Source organism: Cololabis saira, chromosome 11 (assembly GCF_033807715.1).
Source record: "Cololabis saira isolate AMF1-May2022 chromosome 11, fColSai1.1, whole genome shotgun sequence".
In the NCBI taxonomy this organism is placed as follows: domain Eukaryota; kingdom Metazoa; phylum Chordata; class Actinopteri; order Beloniformes; family Belonidae; genus Cololabis; species Cololabis saira.
The window spans coordinates 29,784,328-29,805,162 of NC_084597.1; the positions used below are offsets into that span (position 1 = coordinate 29,784,328).

Consider the following 20,835-nt stretch of genomic DNA (forward strand, 5'->3'; position numbering starts at 1 on the left):
AAATAATGATAAAATACCGGTACTCTTACTGGATGATTTCTTTCAAAGAAGGTACCTATCACACAGAGGAAAGCTAACATTTAGGCAAATGTAGACAGTGGTGGTGTGGGATGGAGTGAGATAATCTCTCCTGTTTCAGCACCCATCAGCAGCAACTGTCAGCATTGACCGTAATTGATTTAAAGTCCCACCCATGGACGGATACAGGAAGAACTGAAGAACCACGGAGACAAACAAGAGTCACCTTCAATTTTAATTAGTCCAGCAGCCAACTTCAAAACAGAGATACAATAGAAAAGGATGAACCTGACTAATACTGGACTCTGACAAAAGGGGTTAACAGATCTGGACAATCATTTCACATAGTTCTTTTTTTTTTTTTTTTTTTTTCATCGAATGTGCTGACTTCTTTTCTGGAATCCAAATGGCTAATACAGAAATATGAAAAATGAAACTCGTCTTTTGATCTCCTCCAGTTTCAGGTAAAGAAGCTGTAAACTGATTTATGAGATTTATTAATAAATGAAAACACTGGGTCTGACATCACTTATGTGATTGTCTTTTGATATAATTAGTGATGATCACTTTTACTTCTGATAAGTGCAGCTTGCACTGTAATAACTGATAAGATGAAACCATTTGGATTCAGTAGTCTCATTCAAGTGAACAATGCAAAGTGGGATGATCAGTCATCACCAGTAAAAACAACTTAAGAAGTGAAAATATAAGAATGAGCAAAACTCTTATAGCCAATATTGACATTCTAAATCGATCCCCAAACTCATACGTTGAATGAGCCGATGTGTCTCCAACAGTCCGGGTTTTAGTTATCTACACATTTTTCCATTTTGGGTATCAGATACATATACCTCCTTTTTAAATAACATCATGCATGTATCTGATTTCTGGAGACTAATCAAAACTAAAATATAACAAGAACAAACTAAAACCAAACAGCACTTTACAAAATGTTACTATACATATAGGACCTCCAAATCAAACTCTGTTTTTATGTACAATACAAATTTGGTTTAAATGATTCTCTCCTCACATTTACTACTGCTGGAATGTGGTGAAAGGGATACAGCAACTCTTTAAAAAAGAATCAAGAACTTAAAGTAAAAAAAGCAAAGAAATTATGCATCAACAACAAAACTGCAAACTGAACCTCAGTTGAAGACTAAAAGCATACATTAAAGTTAAGCAACGACAACATTTTGAAATGTCCTCCTTCATAACTATGCTAATGCAACGTGGCAAAATATGTCTTTTAGATTGTTGCTTGGTCCAGTCTGAGTACTTTCAAAGAAACAACAGCACCTGAGTCCACTGTTCTGTTTTAATGGGGATGTGTTCAGTTAAACAGCTGTCAAGTCTGTTTCCTCACCCATTTATTTCTCTAATCTGGTCTTTCCTCCCTCTTTATTCTGAAGGCATTCAGGTGAGTTTCTCTTTAGTTCATTGAAAACACCTCGAAATCTTTACGCAGTGTTCTTAATTGCATTCTCATTAAGCTTTTCCATGTAGTTCCGAAGATCTTTTGAGTCCCCAAGTTCAATGTCTGGACATACCCATTTTATCTCACTGGTCTGCACTAGTGCTAATGGGCTGAGGACTGGACATCCATTACTGGACTTCACATTGGAGAAAGTGGTGAACTTCACCCTCTTTCTCTTGGTGGTGGGTGAGTTGAGTGACTCATTCCTGTGATCCCTTCCACTTGAGCATCCTCCACCACTGCGGCTGTGCTGGATGCCTCCATTTAATAGCTGGCTACCTTCCTCTAGGGTACCACTCAGCTCTTCATGCTGCTGTTGCTGCAAACATAATCCCTCCTCTTGGCCAAGCCAAACCCAGTCATGGGCATGGGGCATAGTCTCGGGAGCCTCCAAAGACAGCTGCTTGTTTCTGTACTTATATGCATAAGAGATGCAGTTAATGAGAAAAACCAGGATGGCCAGGCAGAAGACTCCTAGCAGGGCATACATGCCAATCTCCAAGTCCGTCAGGCCTCTTCGAGATGGGAGCAAGTCCTCATCAATGCTGTGGCTCCGAGGCAGCTCAGCCTGGTTTGGATATTCAGAGAATTCGTTGGGGACCCTTGCCCCACTGTCTGCTGAGAAACGGCCACCATTAGGCCTCACTGGAACATTTCCCCTGATGGTGGTGGCACCACGAGTAATTAGCCCCGTTTCCATGTCAGATATAGATCCACCATGATATGGAAGATCAGGACGTGTTCTTCTGTCTCCAGGTTGTCTGTATTGTTCTTCTTGTTGGCTAAGTCTTACCTGTAAGTTCAAAATTCCAGTGGCTATAGTAGTACGTCGTTTGCCCTTCTGACACATATCTGATGGGCTCATTTCAACACGTACAAGCAAACCTTGACCTTCACTCCTGGCAACAATAATGGGCCACTTCCATGCTGCACTGTGTTGCACTGCTACCACCTGTTCATTCAGAGAGGTGGCTGACAGGTCAAAGTGTGCAGGGTTGTAGTTGTCTAGGGGAGTCATAGATCCATCACTAAATTGGACCCAAGCACTGATGAGGGACTCCTGTGAAAAAAGACACACAGACAAACACGAGTTAGCACAAAAACTTAGAAGAAATAATCTTGAAAGAAACTCCCCAAAGATTAATAATAAAATTCCCATTCAATACAAAGGACCATGAAAACAGATTGGAAAAAAAAAATAGAGGGACATGGGGGAAAAAAATGGTATTCATTACTGTAGAAAGGTTCATTGGAACAAATGAGTAAACTAGATTTTCCCTCTCTAAAGTAGAGAGCTTCACTATATTAAGAGTGAAGAATATACACTATACACGAGAATCACAATATTATAGGCTCCATAACACAGCTAATTCAACCCTGAACTTGCAGTACAAATATAATTCACACTAAAGTGTTAAGTGACCCTCATTTTCTTCCATTGTAGGTTATAGAAAATCTGGAAAAAATATTTAGATGTCTGGGAACCATACCTGTTTGAGTGATTTGATAACTTCCTGTGTTGTTGCTGTGGCAACAATGGCCCTGTTGCTTCCAGGGCTCAGTTGCAGGGATAGAGAGAGTCCAGACACCAACTGCACCCCGAGCTCTGTCACAGTCACTTTATCATCCAGCACCCTAATGCTCCTCTCAGCCAGGACTGAGGACGTCAGAGGCGACAGCACCTGCAACACACAAAATAACTACTTGATTCTCATGATGGTTCTTCCAGATCCAAGAAAATGTTTTTACTGCAAAAACAGAGTAAATCAAAACGTAAGAGTTTATAGCAACTGGTGTCTATACTCATTCCAATGTAGATCGTCATATGATCCAGTGCCAAACAAACTGAAATAAACTTCCTCCAAATAAAATATACAGTATTTATACATTATTCATCTCTGAAATGGACATGATTCTTTCTGACATTCCTGATGATCGCGCTCCACTAATTGTACTGGGAGACATAAACATTGGCAAAACACAGGCAAATGAGTTTCTGATTCTCACTCCCACTCTTTCAATCTTACACTGGTCCAGACTCCTCCAACACACAAAGCTGATAATGTCCTTGACCTGGTACTGACCAGAAACTGCACTACAGCTGAAGTGTGTGTCACACCACTGCACCTCTCAGACCACTTCTTGGTAAAAGTTGCCATCTCCCTTCCTCATGTCACTCACCTGACTCCAAAGATGGTTTCCTACCACATAAACATACGATCTCTCAGCTCTACACAGCTGTCTGATGAGGTCTGCTCTAACCGCCCTTCCCTGTCAGACTTTCCCACACTAACTGTTAATGAGGCTACAGAAACACTCTGGTCCTCACTTGCCTTCTCTCTGGATAAACTCTGTCCTCTGGTGTCCAAAAACAGCTGGACAAAAACCTCCTAGTCCATGGCTCACAAAGGTTCTGAGGGACCACAGAGCTGGACTTCGGGCAGCACGAAGAAAGTGGCGCAAATCCAAAGTGCACACTGACTCGTCTGAGTACCGACAAAAACGTTCATTTTTCACATCCAGCTTAAAGGCTGCCAAGGTATCCTTTAACCAGAAAAAAATCCAAAATGCTCCCAACTCCCAACAACTGTTAATGGCGTTTAACTCTCTTCTCTCTCCACCACCTGCTCAACCACCTACTGGGTTGCCTGCAGAAAGGTTTGCGTCCTACTTTACTGAAAAGGTTCCTACTATCAGTAACCGATTTTAGAAGCCTGACCATCTCTGCCCACTCCAATCTGATACAGGTGCCTCTCTGCTCCTTACAATCTCTAAATGAGGATGAAGTCTCTAAACTTCTAGTCGGCTCAAAACCAAAGACCTGACCTCTGGATCCTGTTCCTATCGACATCCTGTAGAGCATTTTACCTCCCGTCAAACCTGCAATAACCCATATTATCAACTCCTCTCTTAAATCTTGCATCTTTCCCCCTGCCTTCAAACAAGCTTGGGTCACCCCACTGCTGAAAAAACTCACACCCCACCCTGCCCAGGTTGAAAACTACCTGCCGGTCTCACTGCTTCCATTCATGTCTAAAATTCTAGAATGAATAGAAATCCTAGAATTAACCTTCAGTCAGGTCTCACAGTTCCTTTGCGACAACTGCCTGTATGATCCACATCAGTCTGGCTTTAGGCAGGGCCACTCAACTGAAACTGCCCTTCTATCAGTTACTGAGTCACTACGGGCTGCCAGATCCAAGATGGCGCCTCCTATGTTCGCCACGGTGTTTCGCTCTCTGCTACTTTTTGCTCTTCTGCTTCTGCTCTTGCAGCCCTCAATTAGAGACACTTTTTGTGAACTGCAGACCTTTTTATTCACCGCGGGAGTTTTCATCCTTTGTTCTGGTTGGCGTTTACATCCCGCCGCATGCGTGTGTGACTGAAGTCACGCAGCTGCTGGCCGACCAGATAACGGACTTGGAGAAAAAACTCCCAAACTCACTCTTCATTGTTTTGGGGGATTTCAACAGAGCAAACCTCACCCTTGAACTTCCGAAATACAGGCAACATGTTACATGTCCCACCAGGGACACGCCGACTCTGGATCATTGTTACACTGTTATTAATAATAATAATAACAATAATAATTTCCATTTATATAGCGCTTTTCACCTGAAACGACAGATCTCAGAGCGCTTTACAAAGAAGGCTAAAAACAAGACAAGAAACTAAGACAAAACCTAGCTACTAAGTAAGATAAAAAGTTGTGGGCAGCATAAAAAAAAAAAAAAAATAAAAAAATATTTGAATAAAAGGGGGTCAAGGAGAGTTCAGGGGAAAGCCTGCTTGTAAAAAAGTGTTTTAAGGCCCGTTTTAAAGGCCTCCACAGAAGGTGCATTCCTGACGTAGTCAGGTAGAGAGTTCCATAGGAGTGGGGCGGAGGCAGAGAAGGAACGGTGTCCCATCTTCACGAGCCGTGGAGAGGGGACATGAAGAAGAGTGGCGTGGCTGGAGCGAAGGGTGCGTGCCGGTTTATGAATAGTGAATAGATCACTTAGGTAGCTGGGGCTTTTTGGATGGATGGCCTTGAAGGTCAGGAGGAGGACCTTGAACTGGATCCTGTAGTGGACCGGGAGCCAGTGGAGTTCGGCCAGAACAGGGGTTATGTGTGCTGACTTTTTGGTACCGGTGAGCAATCTTGCAGCGCTGTTCTGAACCAGTTGGAGGCAGTGGATGGATTTTGCAGGTAGACCGGAGAGAAGTGCATCGCCATAGTCAACACGTGAAAAGATGAAGGCGTTTACCAGTTTTTTTTAAGTCATCTTTGGAGAGGGATGGCTTCAGTCGGGCTATATTTTTAAGGTGGAAGTAGGAGATCTTGCAGATGTGTTTTATGTGAGGTTGGAATGATAGGGAAGAGTCAAGCTTAACTTCAAGGTTGGTAACAACAGGGGAGAGGGAGATGGGCTGACCGTCGAGGGAGAGTGCAGCAGTGCTAGCATTGGCGAGTTGGTGGGAGGTACCCATCATGATGGCCTCCGTCTAGCTGCTGTTGAGTTGGAGGAAGTTGTTATTCATCCAGGAGCAGATGTCCTCCAGGCAGGTGTTGAGGGAGGAGACTGTTTTAGAGGGATTTGGATGGGTTTTGATATAGACCTGAGTGTCATCAGCTTAACAGTGGAAGTTGATTTTGTGTTGTCTGATGATGTAGCCAAGTGGGAGCAGATGTATCAAAAACAGGATGGGGCCCAACACTGACCCCTGTGGCACAACACATGTCACCTCAGTGTCGTCAGACCTGGCACCTCCCAGGGAGACATGGTAGTAGCGGTTGGTCAGGTAGGAGGTGGACCACTTCAGTGCTGTGTCTGTGACCATGGTTAGGTTTTAAGGCGCTGGAGGAGGATTTTATGGTACACAGTATCAAAAGCAACGCTCAGGTCTAGAAGCACTAGGATGCTGGGAGATCCAGAGTCCGCTGCCATGAGTAGGTCGTTGGTGACCTTCACCAAGGCAGTTTCTGTGCTGTGAGCTGGCCTGAAACCAGACTTGAGGGCTTCGTAGAGGTTATTATGTGCTAGGTGTGACTGGAGTTGACAGGCTACAACTTTCTCGAGAACTTTTGAGATAAATGGGAGGTTTGAGATGGGTCTGTAATTTGACAGAACTTCTCGTCGAGTTTTGGTTTCTTTAAGAGTGGGGTGACCGCTGCTGTTTTCAAAAGGGCAGGCACTCTGCAGGGATTTATTGATAAGAGAAGAAATTGGGCCAGGGTTGGTGAGCAGACTTTAAGCAAGGGAGTGGGTATAGGGTCAAGGGAGCAGCTGGTGGGCTTGGATTTGGTGATGATGTCCAGGAGTGCAGCTGGTGTAACCTCCGTGAAGCTGGACATGGTAGAGCCACTGGTGGGCGGAGGGCATATGGCTGGGATCCCACAAGGTGTTATGTTGGCTTTTATTTCATCCACCTTGGTCTTAAAGAAGACAGCAAAACGGTTGCACAGCTCTGGAGAGGCAGCTGAAGGGACTGAGTTGGTGGGGTTGAGAAGGTGGTTGACAGTGATGAATAAGGTTCTGGGATTATCTTCACCATTGCTGATTAAAGTTGAATAGTATTTTGAGCGAGCGACTTTAAGGGCAGCGGCGTAGGCAGTTTTGTGTTCTTTGTAGGCCAGTAGATGGACAGTGAGGCAATTTTTCTTCCATAGCCTCTCCAGCTGGCGACCCTTGGTTTTCATAAGGCGCAGCTCATCATTAAACCAGGGTGAGTGACGCTGGACAGTGGTTTTCTTAACCTGTTCATGAGCATGGAAGTTGAGAGAGGAAGACAGAGTGGCGTTGCACAGTTCCATCATCTCAGTAGAGGATGAGGAGCTGAAGTCGGTTGAGAGGGTGGGCATTATGGAGTCCAGGAAAAGAGGTGTCCAGATTGCGCAGGTTGCGAAGTTTAAAGATCCTCTCTGTGGGGGTTGGATTGGTGGATGGAACTTCCAGAGACAGTGAGACAGCCTTGTGGTCGGAGGCTCCAAATTAAAAAATATTAAGTTTGGAAGCTGGTACATCTCCCGTGATGATGAGGTCTAGGGTGTGGCCACGTTTGTGGGTGGAGCCCTTGACATGTTGTATAAGGTTTAGTGAGTCCAGGTGGGACAGAAACGCAGTGGCTGAGGAGCAGTTGGGGTTATCTACATGTATGTTGAAATCACCCAGTATTACAATGTTAGAGAGAGTGGGGCAGACTGAGGTAAGGAGGTTAAAGAATTCTGGCAAAAAAGACGAAGTAACGGTGGGTTTTGGGGGACGATAAATGAGAACGCATACCGCTCTGTTCCCCGTGCAGCTTTGGGATACTCTGACCACTTTCTGGTTCATCTGATCCCGACCTACAGGAAGAAACTAAAAACATCTAAGCCTGTGGTGAGGACTGTGAAGAAGTGGACAGAGGACTCCAAGCTGAAGCTTCAGGCCTGCTTTGACTGCACGGATTGGAGTGTTTTCGAAGCTGCTGCCTCAGACCTGCATGAACTAACGGACACTGTGACGTCAGCTTTTGTGAGGACATGTGTGTGCAGACTAAGACCTTCTGCACATACAACAAGCCCTGGTTCACACCGAGCCTCAGGAAGCTGCACCGAGCCAAGGAGGAGGCCTACAGAAGCGGTGATCGCGCCCTGTTCAAGCAGGCCAAGAACACGCTGACGAGGGAGATCAGGAAAGCAAAGCGAACCTACGGCGAACGGCTACAGAATCGCCTCTCTGGCAACCCTGACCCCTCTTCTGTGTGGAGAGGTCTACAGAATATCACCGTGTTCAGAAGAACAGCTCCATGCCCTGCAGGCAGCCTCAGGCTTGCAAACCGACAGTTTTTACTGCCGGTTCAACGATCAAGCCAGCAGCACATGACCACCACCATCACCTCCCTCGCCCCCAGCTGCCCGCACATTCACACCTCACCACAGCCAACCCCCCCTACCTTTGTCTACCCTCCTCCTTCCACCCACCTGACACCCTGCCTGCACTCAGGATCTGTGAGGAGGAGGTGTGTCGGCTGTTCCAGAGGCAGAAGGTCAGGAAGGCTCCAGGCCCAGACGGCGTGTCCTCATCCTGCCTGAGAGCCTGCGCTGAGCAGCTGGCTCCCACCTTCACACGGATCTTCAACCGGTCCCTGGAGCTGTGTGAGGTGCCCTCATGCCTCAAACGCTCCACCATCATTCCAGTCCCCAAGAAACCCACCATCACAGGATTAAATGACTACAGGCCTGTCACCCTGACATCTGTGGTCTTGAAATCCTTTGAGCGGCTGGTGTTGAGCCACCTGAAGGACATCACAGGCTCCTTGCTCGACCCCCTGCAGTTTGCCTACCGGGAAAACAGGTCGGTGGATGACGCAGTCAACATCGGACTGCACCACATCCTGCGTCACCTCGACAACCCAGGGACTTACGTGAGGATCCTGTTCGTGGACTTCAGCTCGGCGTTCAACACCATCGCTCCTGATATCCTCCACCAGAAGCTCATCCAGCTCACAGTGCTTGCCTCCACCTGTCAGTGGATCACCAGCTTCCTGAGTGACAGGAGGCAGCAGGTGAGGCTGGGGAGCATCACATCCAGCACCCGGATAATCAGCACTGGCGCCCCCCAGGGGTTTGTCCTCTCACCACTGCTCTTCTCCCTCTACACCAACGACTGCACCTCAGGGGACTCCACCGTCATCGGCATGATCCGGGAGGGTGACGAGTCCGTGTACAGACAGGAGGTGGAACAGTTGGTCCACTGGTGCAGTCAGAACAGCACTGTCTCCACCACAGACACCTTCAGGTTCCTGGGATCCACAATCTCCCGGGACCTGAAGTGGTCCACCCACATTAACTCTGTCAGGAAGAAGGCTCAGCAGAGGTTGTACTTCCTGCGTCAGCTCAGGAAGTTTAACCTGCCACAGCAGCTGTTGATCACCTTCTACACTGCCATCATTCAGTCTGTTCTCTGCATTTCCATCACTGTCTGGTTCGGATCGGCCACCAAACTAGACAGGCACAGACTGCAACGGACAATTAGGTCTGCAGAGAGGATAATCGGGACTAACCTCCCATCTATCCAGGACCTGTACCGGTCCAGGACCAGGAAACGGGCAGGTAGCATCTCTGCAGACCCCTCACACCCAGGACACAGACTATTCGAACTCCTCCCCTCTGGACGGCGCTACAGAGCACTGTACGCTAAAACCTCCAGACACAAGGACAGTTTCTTCTCCCAAGCTGTTGCTCTGATGAACTCCCACAACTAATAGAGTCTCAGAGAAACCAATCACCATGCAATAACAATAATAACAGTAACTACAAAATTTCAGGAAATTTTGATATGGGCATGCCCTACTGCCCATTCGACCCCTCTTGCTGCTTTGGTTTGGGGCTGTAGTGGTTGTGTTTGGGGTGGTTCTATGTCAGTTTGAGGTGTTTACGGTTGCATTTCATTCATTCCTGTGATCCCAATAGTTATTAATGGGGCGCGCTTTTTGGCGTCTAGCGTCCCCACGGTAACGCTTTTGACTGAGAAAAGTAATGTGCGTTGTCGCAGGATGGAGATGCACATTTTGATGTATAACACACCTGGGTTCACATTACGGTTCGGGCCGTATTAACTGCCGAAGGAAATCTGGGTACAGCGAGCAAAATAACAGGAGTCAAATTCCCTGTTGGACAATGTTCAAACTTGGCCAATAAAGATAATACTGATTCTGATTGTGATCTGCTGGTCTATCCTCAGTCCTCATACTGCTTGACCTGTCTGCTGCCTTTGACACGGTCAACCACCACATCCTCCTCTTCACACTCTCAAAGCTTGGCATTCCAGGATCTGTCTTCTTGTGGTTCATGTGTTACCTCACAGGAAGATCCTTCAGAGTATCATGGCAAGGACAAGTGTCCAGATCGCATGAGCTGGCAACAGGGGTGCCACAGGGATCGGTGCTTGGCCCTCTTCTCTTTTCACTATACACAACTTCACTAGGTAAAATCATCAGCTTTCATGGGTTTTCCTACCACTGCTATGCCGATGACACCCAACTCTTCCTTTCATTCCCACCTGGCGACACTGCCGTCTTAATGCAAATATTGGCCTGTCTTTCTGATATATCTGCATGGATGAAGGACCGTCACCTTCAGCTAAATTTGTCCAAGACTGAGCTTATTGTCTGTCCAGCAAGTCATTTCTTATCTCCTCAGATAAGCGTGCAGCTGGATTCCACCACAATTGTGCCCATGTCTTCTGCTAGGAATCTTGGTGTCACATTAGACAGCCAACTGACCTTTATGGACCATATTGCCTCGGTTTCCCGGTTTTGCCGATTCTCTCTTTACAACATCAGGAAAATCAGACCTTACCTCACAGAACATACGAAACAGCTCTTGTTTCAAGCTTTGGTAATGTCATGCAATGATTACTGTAATTCCTTGTTAGTCAGCCAGAATGCAGCAGTAGATCTGGTCTTCAACCAACCCAAGAGAGCTCATGTCACTCCACTGCTAATCTCCCTGCACTGGCTTCCAGTTGCAGCATGCATCAAGTTCAAAGCTCTGCTTCTGGCTTACCAAAATATTACCCAAATGGCTCCTGCCTACTTTCATTCCTTCATCCCTCTCGACAACTCTGTTCAGCTAGTGAAAGATGCCTGGTGCTTCCACCACAACGTGACGTGAAATCAGTAGCTAGACTCTTCTCCGCCATTGTTCCCCGATGGTGGAATGACCTATCAAACTCTGTCCGATCTGCAGGGTCTGTTCCTACTATTAAGAGCAAGCTAAAGACTCAGATCTTTAATGAGCACTTCTGAATCTAGTAAACTCTGCTCATCAGAATTAGTTAGACGATTTGTCCAGCTCTTTGCAGGACTCAGCACTGAGTAAGCTGTATGCACTCATGACAAGATGATTGCATGGCGGTGTCTTTTTAGATGACGCTCTCTGGTATAAAGGGACTGTTGAGTTGGGCAGGAAGAGAACAAAAAAAAATATTCTAGCACTGGCATAGCAGCACCTGTGTCCAACTAGACTCACAGCAGACTGACCAGCACTTATCCATACTGTACCCTCGTATATGATTTCTTGCTTGTGTTGTTCTTTCAGGTGTAAGTCGCTTTGGATAAAAGCATCAGCTAAATGACAGTATTAGTAGTAGTATTTTACTGATATCCCCCTGTAGCACTGTACTAATATGACACCCTACACATCTTCTCAAATTACATTTATATTTAAGTAAGCAATCATAGTAAGCAAATTCAACAAGAAAGTAAGTTTTATGGATGGAGCAAATATTTATTCATATCTTTTTCCTGTCCCTGTATCTCTGCAAGGTCCACTGTGAACCTCATTGGACATCGCACGATAACCCAAACTTTCACATTAAGACTGTATGGCTTGTCACCAAAAACAAGTTATAAGGTTTAACTCCAGTTATATGATTTTGTGCATTGAATATTTTTGAGAAGTTGCTGTGTGCTGGGACTTGCCATTGTCCTTGGTCTTTACAGTAGATATGCAAAATAATATAAAAAATAATTTTTCTTCCAACATCATAAAATACCTTTACAACCTGAATGTGTTGTTGTGGTGAGTATTATAATGGCATAATTAATTAACATATTCATGTTTGGCCAACAAAGTAAGATAAGCAGAATAGGCCCAAATTTTGGATGACTGACATCACGTCATTGCTCACTTTGCTTCCCTTAAAATCTTTAGACAATAATTTTTAGCTTAAATATTGGAGACATTATCATTGTCCAGTTTGACAATCATTACCATTTTCCTTATGCAATCTTTAGCCTTAACTGGTGAGGTTAACTGGTGTTGAAACCACACAGTTAGTTTTCAAACATTAGAAGATGTTATGTGGGAGGCAGAGGGGAAGATGCAAAGAGGTAAAGCAAAGGCAAGAAAAGAGAGAAATGGTCCTGTACAAATTAGGCAGTGATCAGTGGTAGTGTATATGCAGCCATGCAGGGGCGGCTACAGTAGAGACTGGAGTCCTAATTGGAATGGATGGGAATTATTTTTAATTCATAAAAATTGCACAGCTATCTACAGCTTTGGAAGCAAAGAAAGTTGAAGTATAGTTACTATGTAGAGGATATACTTTAAATGTAATACGTGTTCATATGATTTTGGCAGCATATGAACTCATTTCTACAGTGAAAATTGTTATGAAATGATGGGAAAAAAGAATATTATTAGTGCTGTCAATCGATTAAAAGAATTGAGAGATTAATTAATTAAGATCTGTAATTAATTAATCACTTTTTTATCGCACCTAAAAATTGCTGAGGAAAGCCCTAAACTTGAGGAGTTTTCCATTAAATTATTGTGGCAGATCAAAAGATTGATATATGACAACAAAAAAGTGGCTTTATAAAGTATTTTTTTAACAGACTTGAACAAATGCAGTCTTAGTCCCTTACATCCACTTGGCAAGAACATTCGTCAGCTTCTGTTGCAGACTTGCGCATGCACGTTTTGCTCTCCTTGAGTTTAGTTGCTGAAGAGCGTTGCTGTGGCTTGATGAATTGCTAACATATTTGCTGCTAATGTTAGCTGTGGCTGCGCTCGCGACCGGATGCTTTGCGTCCATGTGGTAGGCTAAATTTGAGCTGCTTCGGTGGTAAGCAAATTCCTTTCCACAAAGAACACATATCAATCTAGCTTTATCAAAGGTGCCATCGGGGCGTTTTAGAAATGTAAATTCCCCATTCACTGGTCCGACAACTTCCACATGCTCCTCCATTTTGACTTCTCTGCTACTCGCCGTTCCTCCCCATGCCTGTCCAGCTACAATTGGAACCTACCAGTGTATGCTAAATAAGCCCAAACACAGTGACAGCCAATCAATGTCCACTTCAAGGTGTGACTGACCATTGTTTTTCACCCTAACTCAAGCAAAAGCAGCCCGCCACACAAACACAGCTTTCAAAATAAAGGCAACTCGCAAACAGAAAAAGTTAAGTTAGAGATTAAAAAATAGATTAAGCGATTAAAAAACATAATGCGCTAAATATGTTTGCAAGTAATTAATCGGAATTAATGTGCTAATTTGACACCCGTATAAGATTAAATTGTATCGACCAGAGTTCATAAAATGATATAGACTTTGCTACAAACATCTGAAATCTACTTTAAATAAACAGACACAATATGTAAAGTTTGACGGGTTGAGCTGCATCTTTCTCCACTATGATTGCAGTCCATAAACATCTTGACATTCCATGGAGAGCTCTGTAGAAAGTCTCCTTCCATTCAACCCTGGGGATGCTAAAAAGTATACCAATTTCACTTTTTCCTGATTCTGTGATCAGCGGTGAAATTGCTTCTCCTCAGAGAAGAGTTATGAGTACCCCATATCCCGCTAGAGAAACTGTAGATTCTGCCTTTGGCCTACATCTATAATAGTCCGATTTTCTTCCCAGGTTTTCAGACATGTCAAGTTACTTCCTAACAACAGCTTTCAAATTTGCAGATTTCTTCATTCTTCCGCCCAGAGAGCAATTAGAGACCCCTATTTCCAATTCAAAGCTGTCAGACTCATGTCTTGTATGATTTCAGCCCAAACCATGAAGGAGTCTTACCACCTTAAACCCACAATATCCCATCTGCACCTGGATCTGATCTGCCGCTACCAACAATATGACATGAAATCCATTGGTACCCAGACCAGGTCTGTCTGACTCACACGGTGGTACTTTTGCAAAGGTTAGTAGCAAAATGTTTCCCTATCCACAGCATGTCAGAACGGGAGTACTTAAATTGATTTATTGCTCTCTCCTGCTACACCATCAAAGTTGCTCCACAGTGGATTAATGATCACATTACTGATTCAGTAGACACTATAGAATATTCTACATCAGTAGTCTTTTGAAATCCTTGGCTTCTGTTTAAATGTCAAAATCACATCTTTAATTGTAATGCTGGATGCAAACAAACATAACGGTTATGTCATTTATTTTAAATCATTGGCTTGGAACTTGACTGTCTATCAACAATAAGCTGATACAGAAAAACAAAAGTTTATTCACAGTTTTAAATGATTAAAAAAAATCCTGAATAAAAAGACAAGGGACAGTGTGTTTACACTGTTTGTTTTGTGATAGTTTGACTTGCTGTCACCCAATGTCCCTGATTGTTTGCACCTGTGTCTTGTCCTTTCTCCATGCTGGTCTGTTTGTCTTTCACCCCTGTCTGTTTTCCATTTGCATTTTTATTTAGGTATTTTAAATTATCTCTGTTTTCAGTTAGATATTTTTTGTACTCATGTTTTTGGAGCAGTGTTTTTTTTCTTTTAATAAAACATTTTAGATTAGTCATATGGATCTCTTGTATTTGGGTCTCCTGAGAGGTAGTTTAGGGTAGGTGTCCATCAGCGTGTTCATAAGGAAGTGTCATGTCACGTCCTGCACCTTAGATACTTCCTGTCAAGTTTCCCGCCAGCATGATTGCTTTCCCCACCCTGATTAGTTTCAGCTGTGTCCCATTTAGTTGAGTATTTAAGCTGTGTAGTTTCTGTTCTCATTGCCAGTTCGTCTTAGTACCCATGTGTCTAGCATTCCAGCATTCTTTCCTTGTGTTTTTGATTCCTGGTATTCTGAGCGCTGCCTTTTTTCTGGACTTCCCTTACGCCTGCTCCCTATTGGCTTCTTTGTACCGAACTTTTAAGACTGCTTTATTGTGAGTCGAGCTTTTGAGTCCTGCCTGTTATTTCAGTCATTACAGGGAGTGGCGGAGAGCAACCAGATCCTCAAATATATCTGGGTTCAAGACCTGCAGTGTGAGGTCTTTATATTTTACTTCGTTCTTTTCACTTAACTGTTGGATCATGGTTTACTTGGTTGTGTTAAATATTATTTTTTATAATTTAATTTAATTTTATAATTATTTAAAGTCTCCCTGTCAAACCACAATAACCATACCACTCCTGTAAAATTTGCATAAAACACCTATCCAAGGCATACCCAAAGTAAATTGAAAGCTGTTCTTGAACCGTTTGAAGTACATAGATGGTTTTGGTCTCTTTTGAAAGGTAACACTCCCCCAACTCTCAGAATCACTGTAAGTGCTACTAGCATTGAGTAATATAAGTTTGAACACAGTGAAATAGAAGGTTTTTATTTCAGCCGGAAATGTGTTTTGTAATCAGATGTCTGCAGATGAGTGTAGCTGTGACTTATTAACTGGAAAACACAATAGCACTACAGCATGAAGCCGTATCTAGTGCAAGTTCAAATTTGATAACAATACCACAAAAAATACTATTTTACACATGTTTCTGTAAGATTATGTCTAGACCTTTCCAAAAATGGCCATTTGGAGATGCCAAAAAGACACTTGGATAACCATGGGCATAACTCTTGAACCTTTCAACATACAGTCATAATTTTGATGAAAGCTGACACTTAGAGGCATCCTATCCCATATCCAGATTCACTATCAATATTGCTGAAATATATATATATATATATATATATATATATATAAAAGAGTCAAAACACTGACCCACGTTTAATTCGCTGCAGTGATTTCATGGATTGCATTGACTTCGTGGCTGTGGGTTTTATTCCCACCCCCTGAAGCAGCATATTGTTGTTTTCAGCATTTCATTGGCTATACAATGTACCAGTCATCAGATTGGTCCAATTAGCGCTTTTTTTACATGACAAAAGGGGGACATGCGCTTCATTTGCATACAGGCGCTCATTCGCTATTGTAGTCGGTGAAGGGGACAGGGAAGCTCCTGTATGGTCGAATGAGGTGTCAATCAAAAGGACAGCATACAGACTCCATTTTGAGTACAAGATTTCTGGTCTGGAGATGTGCACAGCAGACTTACAGCCAACAAAACGTTGAACATCTGGCTTATTTCAAATGATGCAGCGGCTTTTTGCGGATATTTACTGGTATAATAATGTATTTTCGACTAAATACTTTACTGGATTGGATCGACTGAACCTTTCTGACTGTAACCAGACAATTTTTGTGGGAATATTTTTGACCGGACGTGTTCTATGAGGCTTCATCGGTACGTTGCGTAAATCCTGAAATGGTTTATATTGCTGGAATCACAAGAATCTTAGCTTTCCAAAGATATATGTCACATGAGTACCTCACGTAACATATGAGTAAATGACCTAGTTTTGTAAATTATGGACTGATTATGGACTGACGTCAGAGCGACAATGGGTTCCTTTGGTTGTTCTTGGGCCCCCTCTTGCTTCTCCTCAATGAAACCTAAACTAAGGGATTATTCATGGTTCCTGACTCAGCATGAGTATGTGTCAAGTTAGAATCAACAGTTGTTTTTCTGTGTGCCTTTTTTTTTTTAACTCCAGCATGTCATCATTTTGGCTGCCAAAATGTTTCTTTATACTAACAAACCTGTTATCAGCTTTTTGCTTTTAAAAAGTATGTGGCACCATGTAGATTTTGAAAGGGTAAAATGATGCCTGTGCATTCCTGTAAACTGAGATTATTATATGCAAAATTATTTTGTGTTGGTTTTTGTTGAATGCTTTTCAACACTTATTTCACTTTGTAATTGGCATGTACTAATCAGGGTCCATATCCTGTTTCTATGTCAATTTAACTAAGCAATTCAGACAGGTATGATGCTCTCTGATGGTCTTCTTTAACATGAATAAAGCTGGTAAAACACACTTGCACAACCTGAAGTTTGGTGGTTCCAGCACTCTGTCCGATTAGCACATGACCCTCCAGCAGCTGGGCAATATTTGGTTTCTCCACCCTCAGAGATTCCTTGACGAGCTGTGTCACATCCACTTGCCAGTCACTACCGAGCAGGAAGTTCTGCTGACCTGGCCCCTCCTCCTCCATGGCTCCTCTAATTTCTCTGCCATCTGCCATGAAGTGTGTGAGGATACGAACAGTGGTGCTCTGGTACTGAGGTACGCAGGCATTGTCTGTCCTCTCCTCTGCTGCATCCTTGTCATCTGTGACCCTCTCGTATCTAAAAGAGGACAAGAAGTGAAGACTTTAAAAGGAACATCAACCGATGCAGAGAAAGCAATGAAGCTCTTTGTTTTAGATAAATACAAAGAACAAAAGTTTACTTTTTGTGTCAGACCAATTCAGTTTATTCTATTCATCCAAAAGAGGCAGTGATTTCTGAAACCTCTGATGTGTTTAATGCCGTCAAACCTTTTATTGTGCTTTGCCGAATATTTGCCTGACATTCAAAAAAGTCCCAATCTCCCAGGGTTTTTCAAAAATCCATGAAAAACAGCTTGCAGAGACAAACTACTGCTTGGCTTGCTTTCTCATTTACTTTAAAAGGGCAACTGATATTTTTCTATACGTTTGCCATTTATTTGGCTCACAGCTAACGCTTTGCAGCGATAACACTGTCAGAAAATGTGTTTCCAAACAAATTAATATTTCCCAACCCGGCAATGGAATTTTGTGAAATGTTTATTTCACTTTTATTAATACAAGTTTAATTTCTGGAGGCCTTTATCACATGAAAATCCACATCTGTAGGTAGAATAAGACTAAAGTGGGTGTGAATAATTCAGTGTAGGAGGGAAAAGAGGATGAAGAACAGTCTAAAGCCACAATGGGGAAAATCAAAAGGACACATATATTTCATATTTGTTTTACTGAAATTAGGCCTACTGGCACAAAAGTAAAAGTCTATGCTTGTGTGCTTAAGACCTATATTATTCTTCTCTGTTTCAGTGTTTCACATTACCATGCAGATCCCTCTTATCCATCTGCCGTCGTTCTTCCATCAGACTTAATCTCTGGATATATATATGTTTTGTTGTTCTGAGCACTGCCACTGTCATCCGTTTTTCATTCTGCAAGTCTGGATCTAAATCTGCACATCCGTTTCTTACCAGAATTTGCCCTAACCTGTTTCTCCAACTTCTTTATTTTACCTTTTCTCCCCCTCTCCTCGACACCTACACTTTTTTTTTGTTCTCAGTCTTTCAAGCTCTACTTGCCTCTCCAACGGTCAGGTGGCCAAGGGGAGTGACAGTGACAGTTTCCATTAGGTTTAATGAGGCATGGCCAGTCAGGCAGAAAAATGGGCTGACAGGTTAACATGTTGTGACCCAGAGCCCTGGCTTAGTTCCTAACCTGCCTCGAACGTGCCCTCCCTTTCTCTTACTCCACACGAGCGAGGGGACCGCAATCTACATCAAGGTGACATTTGTGGCTGGCAGCAGAAACATGGGGTCAGGGCATGTTTGTAGCAGTGAGTGACAGGTCAGCCACAGTGCTGGACTTTAATGAGCTGCCTTGTGCGCTTATGTGAAAGTGAATGAGTGGTTATTTAGCTGGAGCATGCAACACATTGAAAAATCAATGCCAAGAATTCATTGACAATTTAGGTTCCCCTGTGATTCTGTCTTGTTAAAATCCACACAAATGTGACAGCAGGATGCAACTGAAAGATGTGACTGATGTGAACCAGCATTGATAGCAAGGGGTATTTGTGCAAGAGTGCCACCCTGTGGCAGATTATTTTATTCACTTTAGAAATGCTGTGACTTTGTGGCATGGAGTAGCAGTACATGGAGAGTGAATGAAGTTCAAATTAAATTCTTCTTACTATAAGACACAATAAAATCTGCACATATTGTAGTCTTGGTTCAAAATCCAAATTTGGTAGTAATACTTACATTTGCAGGTAGTTTTAATACAGCAAGTGCTTAACTTGCTAGAATTTGGTTCACTTTAGAAACTCAAAGGCTTATGTACTGGCATATACCAGCTTATTGCTGCAAATGCATATCTGAATAGTTACATATGTTGGCTGATAAGTAATATGTGCTGTGATACAGAGAGGCTTAATTAGGCACAAATTATTTAGAAACAGTGCCACCACTAAATAATTCCTCCTCCAGAGATAACAGACAAGGGTTGTTTCATCTTTAAATTCCCAGCTGAATGTTTATTTTTACCACAAAGACAAAGAGGAATGGGATGGGCGGGGCGGGGCTGTGTGTGTGTGTGTGTGTGTGTGTGTGTGTGTGTGTGTGTGTGTGTGGGAGGGGGGGGTTAGCAGGATCCAAGTTTTTCTTCATGCTTTGTAAATTAAAAATCACTATTGCCCATTACATCATTTCACACTGATAACAGCTCTTCAATCCGAATAAAAGGACTAGGATGGACACAACATGGAGGTTTTACTTGTATGCTATTTTTTCTTCTACTTGGAACTTTTCAAACAAAGCCTGAGACAAAAGTGTATAGCTGTGACCATCTGGATGATGTTTTTTTGACAGAAGCTCTCTCATACTTTCGAAAGATAAAGCAAATAAGATTCTGCACATGAAAGAATTGGTCTGTGGTAAAAAAAAAGAAAAGTTTTTGTCTGCAACAAACATATGTTGCATTATACTAAAGTGTGTCCAGGAAGGCTCTGGCATTTTGTGGACCAGAACACTTCTACGAGAAAGTATGTAAAAAATGCCATTGTTCTTTAACTAAAACTATTAATTGCTTCTTTCAAAAGAAGCTTAAGGGGGAGATGATGCAACAGAGCAGGGGTCACCAATCCTGGTCCTCGAGGGCCGGTGTCCTGCATGTTTTAGATGTTTCCCTGCTTTAACACACCTGATTCTAATTAATCATCGTCATCAGCTTGTCATCCAGGGCTGCACAATTCTGTTGATGACACAGTCACTTGTATCATGGTGCAATGAAGAAGGGAAACATCTAAAACCTGCAGGGACACCGGCCCTCGAGGACCAGGATTGGTGACCCCTGCAACAGAGTATGAAACAACTTTTATGAAATGTATTTGAAGCACTATATTTAGGATTATCAGTCAAAACATACATTTACAGGGCACGGTGGCGCAGCTGATAGTGCAGCCGTCTCACAGCAAGAAGGTCCTGGGTTTAATTCCCGCCGGGGACGCTGTGGACGCTGAATGCGTGTTAGTTCCCCCATGACTTCAGCGCCCACACCCTGGGTGGGGTTGGTGAAAGGGCCTTTCTGTGTGGAGTTTGCATGTTCTCCCCGTGTTCCCTTGGTAGCTAATGTGAGCTACCCTCACAAAAACATGCACACAGTCCTGGGCTATACATGCCCCCTCTGGCCAACCGGGGCGCCAGATGGGGTGGGGAGGATCCGGCCGGAATAACGTGATCCTTCCACGCGGCCAGAGAAGCCCCACCCTGTCTGGTGAAAAGATGCGGCCTGCTCACTCCTCAGGTTAAGGAGGAGACCTGAACTCAGTGCAGGGCCCTCCCGGGGTTGGTAGAGGGAGAGCAATGTCCAGGACTGTCACTTAGGTAGGAGCACTGGGTGATAAAATAGGAAAAAAAATCGGGAAAAAAATATTTGAAAAAAAAACAGCATACATTTACTGGTTTATATATTTGATTTT

The 20,835-nt window shown here is 43.4% G+C and overlaps 1 protein-coding gene across 1 annotated transcript in view; it reads right to left on the reverse strand.

Moving 5' to 3' along the window:
* Nucleotides 1-397: 397 nt before the first annotated feature.
* Nucleotides 398-20,835, reverse strand: part of si:dkey-112m2.1 (transmembrane protein 132C) — a 282,047-nt gene continuing 261,609 nt past the window's right edge. Inside the window, exons 8-10 of the mRNA XM_061734330.1 lie at nt 17,142-17,442; nt 2,989-3,180; nt 398-2,558 (exon numbers count right to left, since the gene is read on the reverse strand). Coding sequence (XP_061590314.1) covers nt 1,482-2,558; nt 2,989-3,180; nt 17,142-17,442 — 1,570 coding nt within the window. The 3' untranslated portion in view covers nt 398-1,481. The remainder of the gene's footprint in view (nt 2,559-2,988; nt 3,181-17,141; nt 17,443-20,835) is intronic.